Source organism: Tasmannia lanceolata, unplaced genomic scaffold (assembly GCF_043159265.1).
Source record: "Tasmannia lanceolata isolate RefF3 unplaced genomic scaffold, GAP_Taslan_0.1 ptg000019l, whole genome shotgun sequence".
NCBI lineage: Eukaryota > Viridiplantae > Streptophyta > Magnoliopsida > Canellales > Winteraceae > Tasmannia > Tasmannia lanceolata.
In genome coordinates this window covers 3,233,945-3,250,952 of record NW_027518696.1, presented here as the reverse complement: position 1 = coordinate 3,250,952, position 17,008 = coordinate 3,233,945, and the positions used below count along the sequence as shown (strand labels likewise).

General features: G+C 38.5%; 3 protein-coding genes and 1 long non-coding RNA gene across 4 annotated transcripts; all 4 read left to right on the top strand.

Moving 5' to 3' along the window:
* Positions 1-40: 40 nt before the first annotated feature.
* LOC143853395 (F-box protein At3g56470-like) lies at positions 41-1,416 on the top strand. The gene has a single exon (XM_077363151.1). The coding sequence runs from the start codon at positions 108-110 to the stop codon at positions 1,251-1,253; it is 1,146 nt and encodes a 381-aa protein (XP_077219266.1). The 5' UTR covers positions 41-107; the 3' UTR covers positions 1,254-1,416.
* A 2,796-nt stretch (positions 1,417-4,212) lies between these two features.
* On the top strand, positions 4,213-6,580 carry LOC143853147 (uncharacterized). The gene is made up of 2 exons (XR_013237031.1): positions 4,213-4,426; positions 5,047-6,580. It is a non-coding gene; the product is annotated as an uncharacterized LOC143853147 (long non-coding RNA).
* Positions 6,581-7,730: 1,150 nt separating this feature from the next.
* On the top strand, positions 7,731-9,021 carry LOC143853490 (uncharacterized). Its single transcript, XM_077363278.1, has one exon. The coding sequence runs from the start codon at positions 7,815-7,817 to the stop codon at positions 8,916-8,918; it is 1,104 nt and encodes a 367-aa protein (XP_077219393.1). The 5' UTR covers positions 7,731-7,814; the 3' UTR covers positions 8,919-9,021.
* Positions 9,022-11,671: 2,650 nt separating this feature from the next.
* Positions 11,672-13,078, top strand: LOC143853526 (F-box protein At1g49360-like). The gene has a single exon (XM_077363328.1). The coding sequence runs from the start codon at positions 11,684-11,686 to the stop codon at positions 12,677-12,679; it is 996 nt and encodes a 331-aa protein (XP_077219443.1). The 5' UTR covers positions 11,672-11,683; the 3' UTR covers positions 12,680-13,078.
* The last annotated feature ends 3,930 nt before the right edge of the window (positions 13,079-17,008 follow it).

Here is a 17,008-nt window from a genome sequence, read left to right as displayed (position 1 = left end):
AAGAGATGTGCTAAACATGGACTCAACAAGTTCAGTTTTACTAAAACTCATATCACTTTCCATTCAATATCACTCCAAAACCGTAATAGATCTCTCCGGAAACTAACATGGGACTCAAAAACTCAAAAAGTTCTAGGGTGCGCAGATCAACTAAAATGTGTAACAGTGTGTATGGCAATGGAGAGGATAAGATGGAACTTCCAAAAGAGTGTAAGGCTAAAGAGTGCAACAGTGTGGAAGGAGAGAGGGTAGAAGGCAATGGAGAGGAGGGAGTACAAGAGCCCCAGATAAAATGGACAGATCTTCCAACTGAGATCGCAGCATTAATCGCTGGTCGATCGCATCTGATCGAATTCCATGCGTTTCGGAGCGTATGTAAGCAATGGCAATTAGCTTCTTCCTTAAATTCTTCATCAAATCCCCAACCCTTCGACCCATGGATCTTGTTTTATGACCAATCAGATTGCTTTATATATGACCCAACATCAGATAAGTCTTACTTGATGCAAATCCCAGAGTTAAAAGGCACAGATTGCATTGCCTCTGAACAAGGATGGTTACTCGTGCACCTAGACGGGCGCCTCTTCTTCTTCAATATTTTCTCTCGGGCGAAAATCGACCTACCGGAGATCCCCTGTTTCAATCTTTCCGATCACGTCGCTACTTTCTCGGAACCTCCTACTTCTAAAGATTGCAGGGTTTTTGTTGTGGTTAACTGTATGACTACTAATACTATTGAGATTAGGATGTGTCGCCATGGAAGTAGAGATTGGGAGATGCACACTTATAGTCCTCATCCACAATTCAAAACCGTTACATGTGTTAAATATAAAGCTAATGATGAGCTTTTATGTTGTTTTGACTCGAATACGATGGTGATGACCTACAATCCTTTTACCAAGATTAGAAAAGCTTACAAGTTTGTGACTGAGGCTGAAGCTACCCCAGCTGCTACAAGAATGAATGTTTCACTCAAGGGGGATTATTTAGCACCTCTAATTAAGGATAATGGCGAGATAAGGAAATGGTTGGGTCGATTTGGAGGGGAGATGGATATCAGGATATCGCTTTGTGGGATGAACGGAAGTGGACAGGGCCAGACGGGTGCCATTTGTTTTCCTCATGAGGACCTGGGTTATATTAATGGGAGAGGTGATAGTGTTAATGACGGGAAGCAAAAGTATCAGTTGAAAGCGGTTTTGGTGGAGCCACGGTTCATTGATCTCACACAGAATCATAGCTGGTTTGTTTGATGTAGGAGAGGCATTAGCTGCAATAGATTTACTTCTCATGTTAATTTCCATATGGAAAATAGTTTCTTTACTATATTTGTTTAAGTATTTTTTTTAAACCTGATTATTTTATGGCAGTCTTTATATATGGATACATGATAAAAGGCTTTCCTTTACTTCCAAACATTTGTTTGTTCTTGTAAGGGAAAAATAAAGAAACACCCCCTTTCAATAAACAAGCATTATCGAAAGGTTTTCAATAATGCTTGTTACGTGACGGGTGGACAGGAACGAAGAAGGGGTGTCGTCTTTGATGAATTTTGAACTGTAGGGTGAAAAGTCAGGGGGTTACCGTTGAAAATGTCAGAAAATTGAGGGGGTGTATCTATATTTTTCCCTTCTTGTAAATCGGAGTAGAATATGCAAATACTTAAGGAGAATATGATGAGAGACTGTTCTTAAGGATACTAAGATTAATACTAAATACTTGCTTTAATAATGGCTATTTACAATGCTAAGCTTTTGGAATTTTTTTTACTTTTTCGATTTTTTTTTCCTTTTTCACTTTTTTGGTGAGATAAATGTATATTGCTCATTTTCATGAGCGGGAAAGCGTTGCCAATTAGAACTTTAAATTTCTACCTATTTGAAAAGGACTTTAAGGTGAGCTTTTCAAGAAGATAGTGGGATTTTGGTGGACTTTCTGGGCTAATCACTAATCAGTTTGGATTCACAATCGGTTCCCATAATCTGGCCTGTTCATTTAAGATTATGAAAACCGTTTGTGATTGGTTTTGGACTCACAACCGGTTTTCATTATCTTAAACGAACACCGGAACCGATTGTTGGACCCAAATTTAAACTTAGTTTTGAGTCCAATAATTGGGTTGGCACTCACAAGCTGTTGTTGTTTGTTTAAGATTATGACAACCGATTTTGCCTGTCACAGGGGCGGAGGCACATATAGCATGAGGGGGGCCATGGCGCCCCCAAAGACTTGCAAAATCCCTTTTATGCTACATGGCTGTACATGCATGCTAGTTAGTTTAGTGGCCATGCCCCCGCCCCAATGACCAATCAAGGCAAGTGTGTAAATTAGTCTGGCCCCCCTAAGTGTAAATTCCTGGCTCTGCCCTTGGCCTGCCAAACCAAATTCAAAAGTAATTTTGAGTCCAATAATCGGTTTGGCGCTCATAATTGTTTGTCATAATCTTAAACAAACAGGGCCTAAGCGAACAAGGCCACGAACTGGGAGTGTTTGAATTATGCTAGTGTTGATGCTCAAATCTGGCCGAGCAAATCGAATGGCTATGATGCTGCTGATCCCGCCTGTTGCCCAACGCCAAGTTACCAATTGCAAGGAAAATCCTTCCTTGTAATTCTCATCTAAGGGATTATACCAATTGTAATTCAGCATCACCTTGCGGGATCCATCCTACGTAGTTGAATGTTTCTGCAATAGCAAGAAAATGCTTCATTAAAGAACTGACCTAAGCATGAGTTTCTACATTTTTATTCTTCAGGATCTTTTTGACTGAGTTCCATCATCTAAACCTTCAGTTTTACAAGTGATCAGAGCTAGAAGCGTTCATATCTGTGCTCATTATTCATTCACGACTGCTAACGGTAAAACTCGTAAATGATTTCATCCCATGACCTGGAAAAAACACAAGCCTGAGAATTTAACCGTGGCCACATGCTCTTAGAATTCACCTAGTGCTCTCAAAGATCTCTTCATTTCATAGATCAGATCACTCATATATTAGAGCAAGCATCCATCTTTTTTTCTGATTTGAAAGCTTCTTGGCTGAGTTGATGATTATGGAGTGGTTCTAAACTTGAGAAATACAATTGGGATTATTTGACAGAGTAACCATTAGTGCATTTATTTATTTGAAATGATGAGATTTTATTATAACTATTCGTGTTTTTACTTAGGACTGATTTTCATCCATATGTGCATTAAAAAATCACAACGGCTCAGTTTTTGTTGGGGTTCCACGCAAAAGCAAATAGTCCCACATCGTACAAGTGAAATGGATGGGGATGGGTTATAAGGGAATGCCCCCCCCCCCCTCTAAAGGCCAGCTTTTAGGGGTGAGTTCTACCTTGTCAAATTCCCAACAAATGGTATCAGAGCTCAGGGTGTGGTAACCCCGGTTTTCCTCCGAGGGCGGGAATGTCCCTCGGGGAAGATCTTAGAAACCCTGGTGTAGTTATCTCGTGGTTGCCACGTTGCCGCCGTGTGGAGGGGCGGTAACCCCGGGGAAGATCAGGGTGTGGTAACCCCGGTTTTCCTCCGAGGGCGGGAATGTCCCTCGGGGAAGATCTTAGAAACCCTGGTGTAGTTATCTCGTGGTTGCCACGTTGCCGCCGTGTGGAGGGGCGAGATGGTCCACGTTGCTTCCGCGTGGATGGGGAGATTGTTGGGGTTCCATACAAAAGCAAATAGTCCCACATCGGATAAGTGAAATGGATGGGGATGTGTTATAAGGGAATGGGACCCTCGCCCTAAGGGGTAGCTTTTAGGGGTGAGTTCTACCAGGTTAAATTCCCAACAGTTTTGGAATTACCTCTTATTGGATCCATGTTCACTCTTATGGGACACTTTAGATCGAACTTTATATGGTGTTGGACTTACTATGACAGCAGGTGGTATCAAATTCAGAACATTTTTAGAAGCGTTTGGATTATACTGATAAGAGATAGCAAATCTCTTGATAGAGATAAACCACCGAATATTTCTCCTAATTGGAGTCTTACAGATCTGAGGGACCAGGATCATCCGATTAAAGTGGGGGCCATGCGGGGTGGGAGTTAGGGAAAATCCTAATATTATCTTCTTTTTAGCATTTTATGCGGATAGCCTATGTGTGTAGTTGATCACCACACAAATGCCACGTGTATGGTGATGAAGGAGAGATACAAGTTCTAAGAAGAGATGCGCTGAACATGGACTCAAAAAAGTTGAGATTTTTGGTTTCCCACGTTTCCATCTCTTTCCATTGTTTGTTTCTAATAGGAAAGAGAATCCTTGATGGATTCCTCTTTCAATATTATCTTAGGAAAGAAATATCGGGTTTTATTAGGACTCTCGTCATAATCGATTTTGTCGCCTCAGAAACCTTAGTTTTTTTCTCTCTACTTGTATCCAAGAGCTTCAACGAAGGTTGTTCGTCCTCGTGCATTCAAAGGTAAAGTTCCCCTTATTTGCTTTTGCACAAATCTTTATTATATACCATTATTGCTTTACCCTTGTTACCCAACATTAGCACATTAGCAGTATCTTAATTCTCATCAATTTCAATTTTGTCATGATGAGAGCAGATAATCACAGACAGTATTAAATTACTTAAACTGTCAAAATTTCTTAAGAATTTCATCTTCATTCTCTTCTTTTTCCTTGCTTGAACTTGGCTCTCATGGTATTATTGAACCTCTCTCACCAACTAATGTTTGTGATTGTAAGTGTTCAAGTGTTTAAATGGCTTTCTATTGTGTATGTTGCTTGTTGTTCTGATGGACTTATTGCACTACCTGTGTACATTTCTTGTTCTGATGGTCATGTTCTGTCAAATCCCATATTGCCATTTGACGCAGCCCTTTGAAGCTTGTGAAGAATTACTAGCACTCATAGTTGCATCCAAATTAGTTTTATTTGTCAACACATTTATTTATTTCTTTTAGAATCTGGTTTCTTAGTTATTCATCAAAATAAGACCCATTCTTGTAGTAGGCATGTCTTCTTGGCCATTGTTAGTCAATAAATGTGCTCATATTTCTTTTCCAAATAAGATGATCAATTCCTTTCCAGGAAAAGGCTTTCTATTTCAGCTCTGTTGTTCCAAATGACAAAAAAGGATTTCCCGAAATGAAAAGAAAACCAATATGCAAAACATGGAGTCAAGAAGTTAAGTTTTACTAAAATCACTTAGACCATCACTCCAAAACCGTAAAGGATCCCTCCCCAAACTAACATGGGACTCCAAGACTAAAAAAGTTCAGGGGTTCGCAGATCAACTAAAGAGGGTAATAGTGTAGACGGCAATGGAGAGGATAAGAAGTTAATTCCTAGAGAGTGCAAGGCTAAACAGTGCATTAGTGCGGACGGCAATGGAGAGGATAATAAGGTAATTCCTAAAAAGTGCAACAGTGCGGAAGGCAACAGGTTAGAAGGCAATGGAGAGGAGCGAGTACAAGAGGCCCAGATAAAATGGACAGATCTTCCAACAGAGATCGCAACATTGATCGCTGGTTGATTGCGTCTGATTGAATTCCATGCCTTTCGTAGTGTATGTAAGGAATGGCGATTAGCTTCTTCCTTCAATTCTTCACTTCGCTACTTTTCCCGCCCATGGATCTTGTTCTACGGCGCCGAGGACGAGTGTTCCAATTGCTTGCTATACGACCGCACATCACATAAGTCTTACTTCATGCAAATCCCAGAGTTAAAAGGCACAGATTGTATCGCCTCGGAGCAAGGATGGTTACTTGTGCACCTAGATGGGCGCCTCTTCTTCTTCAATATTTTCTCTCGCGCAAAAATCGACTTACCTCAGATCCCTGATTTCAAACTTTCCGATCATGTTGCCACCTTCTCCGCGCCTCCTACTTCTAAAGATTGCATGGTATTTGTCGTGGTTAATCATATGACTACTAATACTATTGTGATTAGAATGTGTCGCCGTGGAAGTAGAGATTGGGAAATGTACACTTGTATTCCTCATTCGCAATTCAAAGCCATTGTATCTGTTAAATATAGAGGTGAAGATGAGCTTCTATATTGTTTTGACTCGAAGAAAGGGATAGAGACTTACAATCCTTTTAAAAAGATTAGCAAAGATTACAAGTTTGTGAATGAGGCTGAAGCCACCCCAGAAACTGAAATTAAACATATTAATATTTCACTGTGGGAGGGTTCTTTTGCACCTCTAATTAAGGATATGATGAACTAAGGAAATGGTTCTGTCAATTTGGAGGGGAGAAGGATATCAGGATATCACTTTGTGGGATGAGCGGATGGGAGCGGACGGGTGACATCATTTGTTTTCCTCACGAGGACCTGCATTATATTAATGGGAGAGATGATAGTGTTAATGACGAGAGGCAAAAGTATCTGTCGAAAGCGGTGTTGGTGGATCCAGTGTTCATTGATCTCACACAGAATCATAGCTGGTTTGTTTGAGGTGGGAAAGGCATTGGCTGCAATAGATTTATTTTTCATGTTAATTTCCATTTCTAGAGTTTTTGCTTACTTCTAATTGTTTATTCTTGTAAACCTGATTAGAACCTGATTAGAATATGCAAATAATTAAGAAGAATATGATGAGAGACTGTTCTTAAGGGTAGTAATAGGAATACTATATCTGTATTCTCTTGCTTTGGTATTGGCTTGTTTTTTTTCTGAATGGCAAAGAATTATATTAACGAAAAAGGGGACCACAGATCGAGAAGATCTGAGCAACACAAGGACAAAAAACTAAAGCACAAGAAAAATACACCTCAAAGGGGAAGAAAATCAAAGATTTCCAAATCCACCCAAGAGCAACCTCCCCTCCCTAACCTATCCTGCTCGGAATTTGCCGACCTCATTACATGATTGTGAGAAATAGAGTAACCCATTAGCAAATCACCAAGGAGGACAAGTTCTACACTCTAACCATTTTATCACATTTGAGACTCAATTTGGACTCACAATCGGTTCGCATAATCTGGCCTGTTCATTTAAGATTATGAAAACCGTTTGTGATTGGTTTGACTCACAATCGGTTTTCATAATCTTAAACAAACACCTATTGTGAGTGCTAAACTGAACAGATTGTTGGACTCAAATTTAAACGTAATTCTTGGTCCAATGAATAGTTTGGCAATCACAATAATATGTGTTTGGATTATATATATATATATATATATATATATATATATATATTAAGCAAACAAGGCCAACTAACAGGGAGTGTTTGGATTATATTAGTTAACAAATTCTTGTGCTTGAATAATGATACCTGTTTACCTTTTCTTAGTCGAGGATATCTTTCTGTTCATCTCGAGTTGGTCACTTTTCGTTGCAGTATGATTATTTGCCATTAAAAATTAATGATATGGTAACCATTGTTTTAAATTTCGGTTTCGGTACCAGTCACGGACCCCACCGAAATTTCGAAATTTCGGCTGAAATCGGGCAAAATATTAAAAAAAATATTTTATTCAATACAAAATTTTGGCCTGGAACCCAACACCTCTCTTATGCCATGTTGCGTGGAGGGAGTTGTTCTGTTTCACTCTAGGTTCAACTCTCATAGCAGTCTTCTGATTCTTTTTTTTAGGATCGAGATTTAGCAAAGTCTCTCTTTTTGGGTTTACCAGATCTGAGGGACAAGGATTATCCGATTAAGGTGGGGCCCATTTGTTGTGGCAGTTAGGAAAAATCACCACAAAATGCCACGTGTAAGTATGTTGATGGAGGAGAGATAGAGGATGATCGAGTCTGAAATTGACAGGGTGTTCCAGACGTCCCAAACATGGACTCAAAAAGTTTCATTTTACTAAACTCTAATTGAAAAAAACCAGGGTGTTAGGGTAATGGATAAAGAGTGTAACAGGGATGGAGAGGAGAAGGATAAAAGAAGTAGAGATATTCCAATCCTTCTATTGCATTGGTTTCTTGGTTTAATGACCTCTAAAAGGGTCCACAGATCAACTAAGGTAATGGCTAAAGAGTGTAAGAGGGTCACCATCAATGGAGGGGAGGAAGACAGAAGATGGATAGATCTTCCAATTGAAATAGGAGTGTTGATCGCTGCTCGATTGCATCTGATCGAATTCCATGCGTTTCGTAGCGTATGTAAGCAATGGCGATTAGCTGCTTCCTTAAATTCTTCAACACTTCCCCAATCCTTCAAGCCATGGATCTTGTTCTACGGCGAGGACAAATGTTTTCTATACAACATAGAGTCACCCAAGTCTTACTTTATGCAAATCCCAGAGTTAATAGGTGCAGATTGCATTGCCTCGGAACAAGGATGGTTACTAGTGCACCTAGACGAGCGCCTCTTCTTCTTCAATATTTTCTCTCGCGCAAAAATCAACTTACCTCAAATCCCAGATTTCAAATTTTCCAATCATGTCGCCACCTTCTCAGCGCCTCCTACTTCTAAAGATTGCATTGTTTTCGTTAATCGTATTTCTCCTACTACTGAGACTATAGAGATCAACATGTGTCGTCATGGAAGTAGAGATTGGGAGACTCACACTCATATCTCTGATCCGGGATTTAAAACCATAACATGTGTTAAATATAGAGCTAAAGATGAGCTTTTAGATTATTACGATTTCAAGTTGATGACGATGGACACTTACAATTCTTGTGACAAGAGTAGCAGCCTTTACAATCTTGGGAATGGACCTCCCCCAGAACAAGCAGGTTTCTTAATTTCCTGGGAGGAGGATTATTTAGAACGTGTAATTAGTGCTAATATCGATATAAGGAAATGGCTGGATCAATTCGGAGAGGAGAAAAATATCTCTATTATCTCTATATCGCTTTGTGGGACGAGCGTACAGGAGCCGAGGGGTGACATTTTTTATCCTCATGAGGGCTCGGATTATGTTCATGGTCAATTGAAAGCGGTGTTGGTGGAGCCACGGTTCATTGATCTCACACAGAATCATAGCTGGCTTGTTTGATTGGGAGATGCATTGGCTTCCTTCTGGTTTCACTTCTGATATTTGTTTTAGTTTTTAATTCTCTGATTAGACTTTGGTAATTTTTATAAAGGATATTTGATGAGAGTCTGATTAGACTTTGGCAATTTTTATAAAGGATATTTGATGAGAGTTTTTTTTTTCTTTACCTCTAAACATTTTTTTTTTTTTTTTTGAATGGCAACATTTAATATGCTAATATTTTTGAAGAGGAATTTGGTGGAAATTTTTGAGGAAAATCATTTCATGGCATGAGGAATATGATGAGAGACTATTTTATGGGTGATGTTTTAGTTATAGTTTTTTTTTTATCTCAGTTACATCTCTTAAAGGGTAAGATGAATAGTAAATATTTATCCTATAAAAGTTTCTGTTTATACTCTTCTAATAAAATTTTTTTTTTCTTATGCAAGCGTTCTTGAAATGTTGTTGCAGAAGTTCAATTAAGCACTCTTTTGAGATTACCATTAAGTATGAATAATGCAATGAAGCCCTTATCACCAAGAAGTAGGAATCAAGTAATACTAAGGATAGAACTTAATCAAATCTTTCTGTTTAGCCTTTAGAATGTGAGAGATCTCACCCTATCATCAAGGATTAGATTAATGGCATTTTGTTTAGATTTGGGTTTGGTTAAGATTATCTTTTCAATGCTTATCTTATCATCTCCATGTTCATAGGGGTGATTGTTATTTGTTGTAGTGAAGATTTCCATTGTTTTACACACTTCCACCTCTTTTTTTAAAAGATATGTCATTTTCTAGGACTCAAATTCCTTTAATTGAGGCGATGTAGAAAGACTTAGTTGCGATTGAATTTGTTAATTGAGGGCATTCCAGGGGAGCTGATCTAAGCTCTGACCAAATCAAGTTATTCACACAAAATCCAAAGGGTTTACTTTCAGTGAAGGGATCGAAGAGTGGAAATTAATTTTCTAGTGTTTGGTCAACTCATTTTCCATGGAATTTTGTTCCATGTCTTATTTTCATGTTTGCAACCCTACAAGATCTAGCATTTTTTTTTCGATGGAATGCTTTATTTCAAAGAGGAAAATAATTTTTGGCTTTACTACAAACAGTCCCCTTTTTAGAAATGAATGGCTGACTTTGGTGCAAAGAATCTCCAATGGGTCCCACAGGGACATGTGTTTAATCCTGGCCATAGATCTGGGGGCCATCGCTAGGTGACTCATATGTCGAGTCCCATGACAAGGTAACATCCAATCCATAAGATAAAGCCCATAAAAAATCGATGCAAGCTTCTCTTGGAACGGGGCTTTATAGAAAAAAGGCTAAGATCTTCTGACCAATGGTCTAGACTTCCTACCAAGAATCAAATCAACGGACCCAATCAAGGCCATGTGGTACATACATTGATTCTTGAAATAATCACATACATTGATTATTACTTCGTAGTGCATGGTTTTTTGTGCCAAAACCATTCTATGACCCAGTCTCCTTTGTGTTGTTACCCGGACTTCCGAAATTTTAACTTCTGTTTACTTCCTAACTTTTCTTTTTTCTGCTTTGTTCTCTTGGGATGTCGCATCTCGGGGCTTCCCTCTTTCTAATTATAAAGATCACCTTAGAAAAAATTTCGGTTGGGAAAGTGTCTTGTTTTCCATAGTTAGTGAAAAACAAAATTAGAAGCAAGTTCTTTTAGGACCCGTTTGGATGCCGAGAAGATTTTGATTTGGATTTCTCACATTTGCAGCTTTTTTTGCATTGTAATTTGGGTCCGGACCAAATCCTTGGATTTCCAAATCAGCAACTTTGTAGTGAAAAAAAAATAATCAGATTTCCAAATATGCTGTGGAAATAAGTAATTGGAAATTCACAGATGTGGCAGTTTCCTTCACCCTCTTTGCTCCTACCTCTCCCCTCCAGTAGGAAGTATACCCTTCGCTCTTTGTCTCCCTCAACATGAGCCGGCGGATCTATTCATTTTGTATTCAAAACTCAATTCCAATTCCAAATACAAAATATGAGGTATCCAAACGGGCCCTGAGTGTTTTTTACAAAGTATAAAAGAAGCCTTGAACACACTCTCTAAGTGTGGCTGCCGGGGCTTTTTTTTTTGTAGAGAGAGAGAGAGAGAGATCCAATTGTTGTAGTACAATAATCAATTTGGACTCAATCAGTTCCCATAATCTGGCCCTGTTCACATCGTTAAGCCCCTGTTCGTTTAAGATTATGACAACTGATTGTGAGTCCAAAACGAATTTTTGTAATTTTGAGTACGATAATTGGTTTTGGACTCACAATCGGTTTTCATAATCTTAAACGAACAAAAGATTATGACAACCAATTGTGAGTGCTAAACCGATTGTTAGACTCAAATTTATATTTAATTTTGAGTTCAATAATCAGTTTGGCACTGCCAGATGAATCCATTATCTTGAGCCACCCATGAGTTGGGCTAGTCTTGTTTTTTTTTTTCAAAAAAAAAGAGAGATCAAGACTATCTTGAAAGCAAATCTGAGGGATAAGGATCATCCGATTAAGGAGGGGCCCATATGTGGCGGGAGTTAGGAAAATCCCAATATTATCATCTGCTTAGCATCTTATGCGGATAAAAATTACCAGTGGCCTAATCTAAACAATAACTGAATCCACCCCAATCAATCGGATCTTAGAAAATCTGATCATGTTCTCTAACAAACATGGACTCAAAAAGTTTTAGTTTTATTAAAACTCAACTTCACTTTCCAATTAGAAAAACAAGGGTGAGCAAGAGGGTGGACGGCAATGGAGAGAAGATGGGCAGTCATGACAGATATTCTTATCGTTCTAGTTTTTGGGTTCATGACCATTAAAAGGATCCACAAATCAAATAAGGTAATGGCTAAAGAGTGTAAGAGGGTCACCATCAATGGAGAGGAGGAAGTGAGAAGATGGATAGATCTTCCAATCGAAATCGGAGCGTTGATAGCTGCTCGATTGCATCTGATCGAATTCCATGTGTTTCGTAGCATATGTAACCAATGGCGATTAGCTGCTTCCTTAAATTCTTCATCACTTCCCCAATCCTTCAAGCCATGGATTTTGTTCTACGGAGAGGACAAATGTTTTCTATACAACCTAGAGTCACCCAAGTCTTACTTGATGCAAATCCCAGAGTTAAAAGGTGCAGATTGCATTGCATCAGAAGGAGGATGGTTACTAGTGCACCTAGACAGGCACCTCTTCTTTTTCAATATTTTCTCTCGCGCGAAAATCTACTTACCGGAGATCCCCGGTTTCAAACTTTCCGGTCATGTCGCAACCTTTTCATCGCCTCCTACTTCTAAAGATTGCATTGTTTTTGTGGTTGTTAATCATATTACTACTCCTACAAGGACTATAGAGATCAACATGTGTCGTCGTGGGAGTAGAGATTGGGAGACAAACACTTATCCCTCTGATCTGTCATTTGAGCCCATTACAATTGTTAAATATAGAGCTAAAGATAAACTTTTATGTTATTTCTATTTCAAGTTTTGGGTGATGGAAACTTACAATCCTTGTAGCAAGAGTAGAAACCATCACATGCTTCTGCCTGCAACTTCCCCAGAAGAAGCAAGTTTGAAGATCCTAGTGGGTTATTTAAATTATGTAATTAGTCATAATATTGATATAAGTGAATGGTTGGATCGATTTGTAGAGGAGAAAAAGATCTGGATATCTCTTTGTGGGACGAGCTTACTGGCGCCGAAGGGTGACATTTTTTATCCTCATGAGGTCCTGGATTATTCTTTTTTTTGAAAAGGGCAACAGATTATATATATATATATATATATATATATGTAAAAACAGAACCGAGGTGGTCCTGAAGGAACAAAGATAATACAAAGATAGCAGTACAATAATTCAAGGAGGTAGATAGTCAAAGCACTCAAACGCGGCCCGAAAGACTCCTTTCTTGGCAAGGGAGTCTGCTTCCGCATTGGCTGATCTCCTGACATGGCGAAAAACTATTGAGGAGCCCTTAGCCCTGTCCTCTATTTCCTCTAAGAGAGGCAAAAATCGCCAAGGGGGAGAAGCGTTACCCGAAAGCCAGCGAATAACATTTAAGGAATCCTGGATTATTCTTGTGGGCAAGAGAATAGTGATGATGAGAAGCAAAAGTATCAGTTGAAAGCGGTGTTGGTGGAGCCACGGCTCCATGATCTCTCACACAATCATAGCTGGTTTGTTTGAAGTGGGAGAGGCATTGGCTGCCTTATAGTTTCTGTACTTCTGATATTTGATTTAGTTTCTAAAACTGATTAGACTATGGAGTTCTTTTTCTTTACTTGTGACATTTTTTTTTTTGAATGGCAACATTTGTTTACTCTTGTAAACCTGATTAGAATATGCTAATATTTATGAAGAGGGATTTGCTAGGCAATTTCGGGAAAACCATGTCCTGTCTCACTTTTGCAGAAGAGAAACAGCTACCCCAGAATTAAATCAATAAGACTAATTTATGAGGAATATGATGAGAGACTATTCTTATGAGTGATGTTTTGGTCATATATATATATATATATATATATATATATATATATATATATATATATATATATATATATATATATCTCCTTATATCTCTTAAGGGTAAAATGAATAGTAAATATCTGAACACTCTCGCTTTAATAATGACTATTTACACTTTGCTAATGATAGTGATTTTTTTTCTTTCTTTTTTAATATAATTCTTTGCCATTCAAAAGAAAAAAAAATAGTGATATTTTCTTATGCATTCTTTCTTCATAAGGTGGTGTTTGATTGCGGGATAATCTAACCTTGAATAGTACCTTGTCCCGGATTGCTTGTTGTCATGGATAACTTTTCCTGAATAGCATATCTTTTATTTGACCATTTTTTATTTATTATAGAATTATTTTTGTCCGATGCTTGTTCCATGTTGTATTATAAAGGAATAAATGATCTAGAGGGAATGATAAAGTGGGAATCATCAAGTGAAGGGCGTTGTTGCAAGAACTAGGGGTGCAACTTGGGTTGGGTTGAACCCGAACCCGACGGGTTGAACCCGAATTTGGGTTGGGTTGGGTTGGGTTTTTTTCAAAATCGGGTTGGGTTGGGTTGGGAAATATCAACCCGAATTGGAAATCGGGTTGGGTCGGGTTGGGGTGTCTGGCAACCCGACCCGACCCGAAACCCGATTTCCAATTCCAATATATGCTTAAAACCCGATTTCAACTGAACACATTTCCCATTGAAGCTAGAAATGTGCTTAAATTTCAACATAAATTTATCCTTCAGTTCAGTTACAGAGGTTTTATATGGTGGATGCCTCTGTGGGAATGTGAGCAAAAAAAAAAAAAGTAGGGCCCACAAAAAACATGGGCATAAATTGAAAATCGGGTTGGGTCGGGTTGACCCAATTGCAAATCGGGTTGGGTCGGGTTGGGTCCAGCCGGGTTAGAAATCGGGTTGGGTCGGGTCGGGTTGGCAAAATGGGTTCCTCGGGTTGGGTCGGGTTGGCCTCAACCCGACCCAACCCGACCCGAGTTGCACCCCTAGCAAGAACCCTATCATTAAAATTACCAAACTACCCATATCTTAAAGAAGGAGGGCAAAATGTCCTTATCTCATGGAAAATGACCAAAATACCCCTATTGTGAAAATGACAAAATACCCCTGCCTCATTGAAAATAATCAAAGTACCTTATCTTTGAAAATAATCAAAATACCCCTATATTTCAAAAAATAACCAAAATGCCCTCATCTTTTTCATCCATACTTCATAATGATTAGGGGTATTTTGATCATTTTTATGAGGTAGGGGTACTTGAGCAAATTTCTATGAAAGAGAGTTATTTAGGTCATTTTTCATGATAAGGGTATTTCTGTCATTTTATGAGATAAGGGTGCTTTAGTAATTTTTTATGAGATGAGTATTTTTCTCATTTCCTATGAAATAAGAGTGTTATAGGATTTTTTTAAGACTCGTTTTTATTTTTATATTTTTTTCTCAAACATACTATAAATGCATCCACTTTTTGTAAGGGTATTTTTATCATTTCCATGATGTAGGGGTATTTTAGTTAATTTCCCATGTGATAAAGGTATTTTGGTCATTTTGTATGAGATACGAGTATTTTAGTTACTTTTTTAAAAATAGGGTTATTCGAGCCATTTTCTATGAAATAGGGGTAGTTTGGTCATTTTATGACATGTAGTTTAATCATTTTTATGAAATAGGGTTATTTTGTCATTTCTCATATAATATAAGTCTTTTAAGATTTTTTTTCTTTTTTAGGAATTTTTAAAATTATAGTTTCTAGTTTTCATTTTTTATGAGTAAGTGGAATTTCATCTTTCATATAGAATTTCAGTTGTTCTCATTTTCTCGGTTAAAGTCACAAGTTGGGAATGTTTTTCATTGGGACAATTCTTCAACAAATACTGAATAACCTCTTATTCCTGAACTTATGCCAACAAATGCTGAATAACCTTCTTATTCTTGAATAAATTCTGCCCCAAAAAAATTATCCTACAATCAAACAGGTCCAAAAGGCGCAGATTGCATTGGAAGGATGGTTACTGCACTTAGAAAGTGACATGGCCACTACTTTTCGCGAATCCAATAAGTACATGCAGTGGGTATAAATAGAGTTTCTTTATTTAATTTATCTGCTTCCTTCTAGCTACTAGGTAGTTTTAGACGAATATGGCTTGTTGCCTTTTCTTATAATTTGAGTCCAGTATATTTAGAAATTTTGTCAATTAGGAATAGAAGTTGAGTCTAATTTAGGAATTCGCTTCAAATAATTTTAGAAAGTAGAGATTTACTTGGAGAAGAAGTTAGTGTTTTTCTAAAAGCCTAAGTGCAAGGGTTGTTGCACAATTCATGTTTGTTTTATAAATAAAGAAATTTTCTTCCTTCTCGGTAGAGAAAGTTGTTTATCTCATTCTTTGTGGATTCGAAGAATAGCTCTTTGTGGATTCGACGAGCGCCCTTCGTGGATTCGAAGGTTTATTTCGATTGGTGTTGGAATTAATCAACCTCGACTTGTTCTTCGCGCTTATGCCTATGCCAGGTGGTATCAGAGCCTTGCTACTTTCCATTGCTTTCCACGTTTAACATTCTCCAGGCTACCATTAATCAAATAGCAAAGCAATTGGCACTGTTAAATCCTATTGAGTGCGAGCAACCCCAAATTGACGACGGTGATCGACGACGGCACGCTCAAGCTCTACGTCGAGTTCCACGTTCCGGCCCTAGAGTTACATATTTTCCTAACAATTATTACTTTGGCGAGGAGAACTTCGAAGACATAATCCATCTGAGGTATATTCGTGACCGTGCTTCGAAATCCACGATTCGTGATCACGATTATTGTATAAAGATGGATTTGCTCAATTTTAATGGCCAACTCTATATCGAAGATTTTTTTGATTACCTTGCGGCGGTCGAGAGATTTTTTGCCGAGGAGAAAAAGACAAAACTTGTGGCCATCAAACTCAAGGGAGGTGCTTCGGCATGGTGGGATCAACTACAACTCTCACATACAAGGATGGGGAAGCGACCAATCCGGACATGGGCACGGATGCGTCAAGTCCTTTGTGAGAGGTTTCTACCCATTGATTATGATCAGATGACTTTTTACATGAGTCAAACTGTGGTAGAGACATCGCAAACGATGAATCCGATAGTAAAAGAGAAGGTGACTTTGGATCCTCCTGTTTGGACAAGCAAGGCGGCCCAGGCATTCCCAACACAAGGAAGAGGACACAGAGATGTTCCTTCTACTTTGTCAACGACCAAAGTCCCATTTTATGATTCATACGAGTCACAGTTCGAGCAATAGATCTTGTGCTACAAGTGCAACCAATTGGGTCACAAATCCGATCAGTGTCTCCAAGGTGGTCGGCATGCTACACATCTAGCCATTGGTGACGAGCTTGAAGACGATAATCAGAAGCAGTGTGATACAGAGGAGCACAAAGAGGAGCAAAATACGGAAGAAGACCTCATTCCTACCATTTGTGCTTCCGAGGTATACTTAACGATGCCTCAAGTTATGTGTCCATCAAAAGTAGAGGAGGACCCCAAACCCTTTCAAGTGGAGCGACAATTATGTT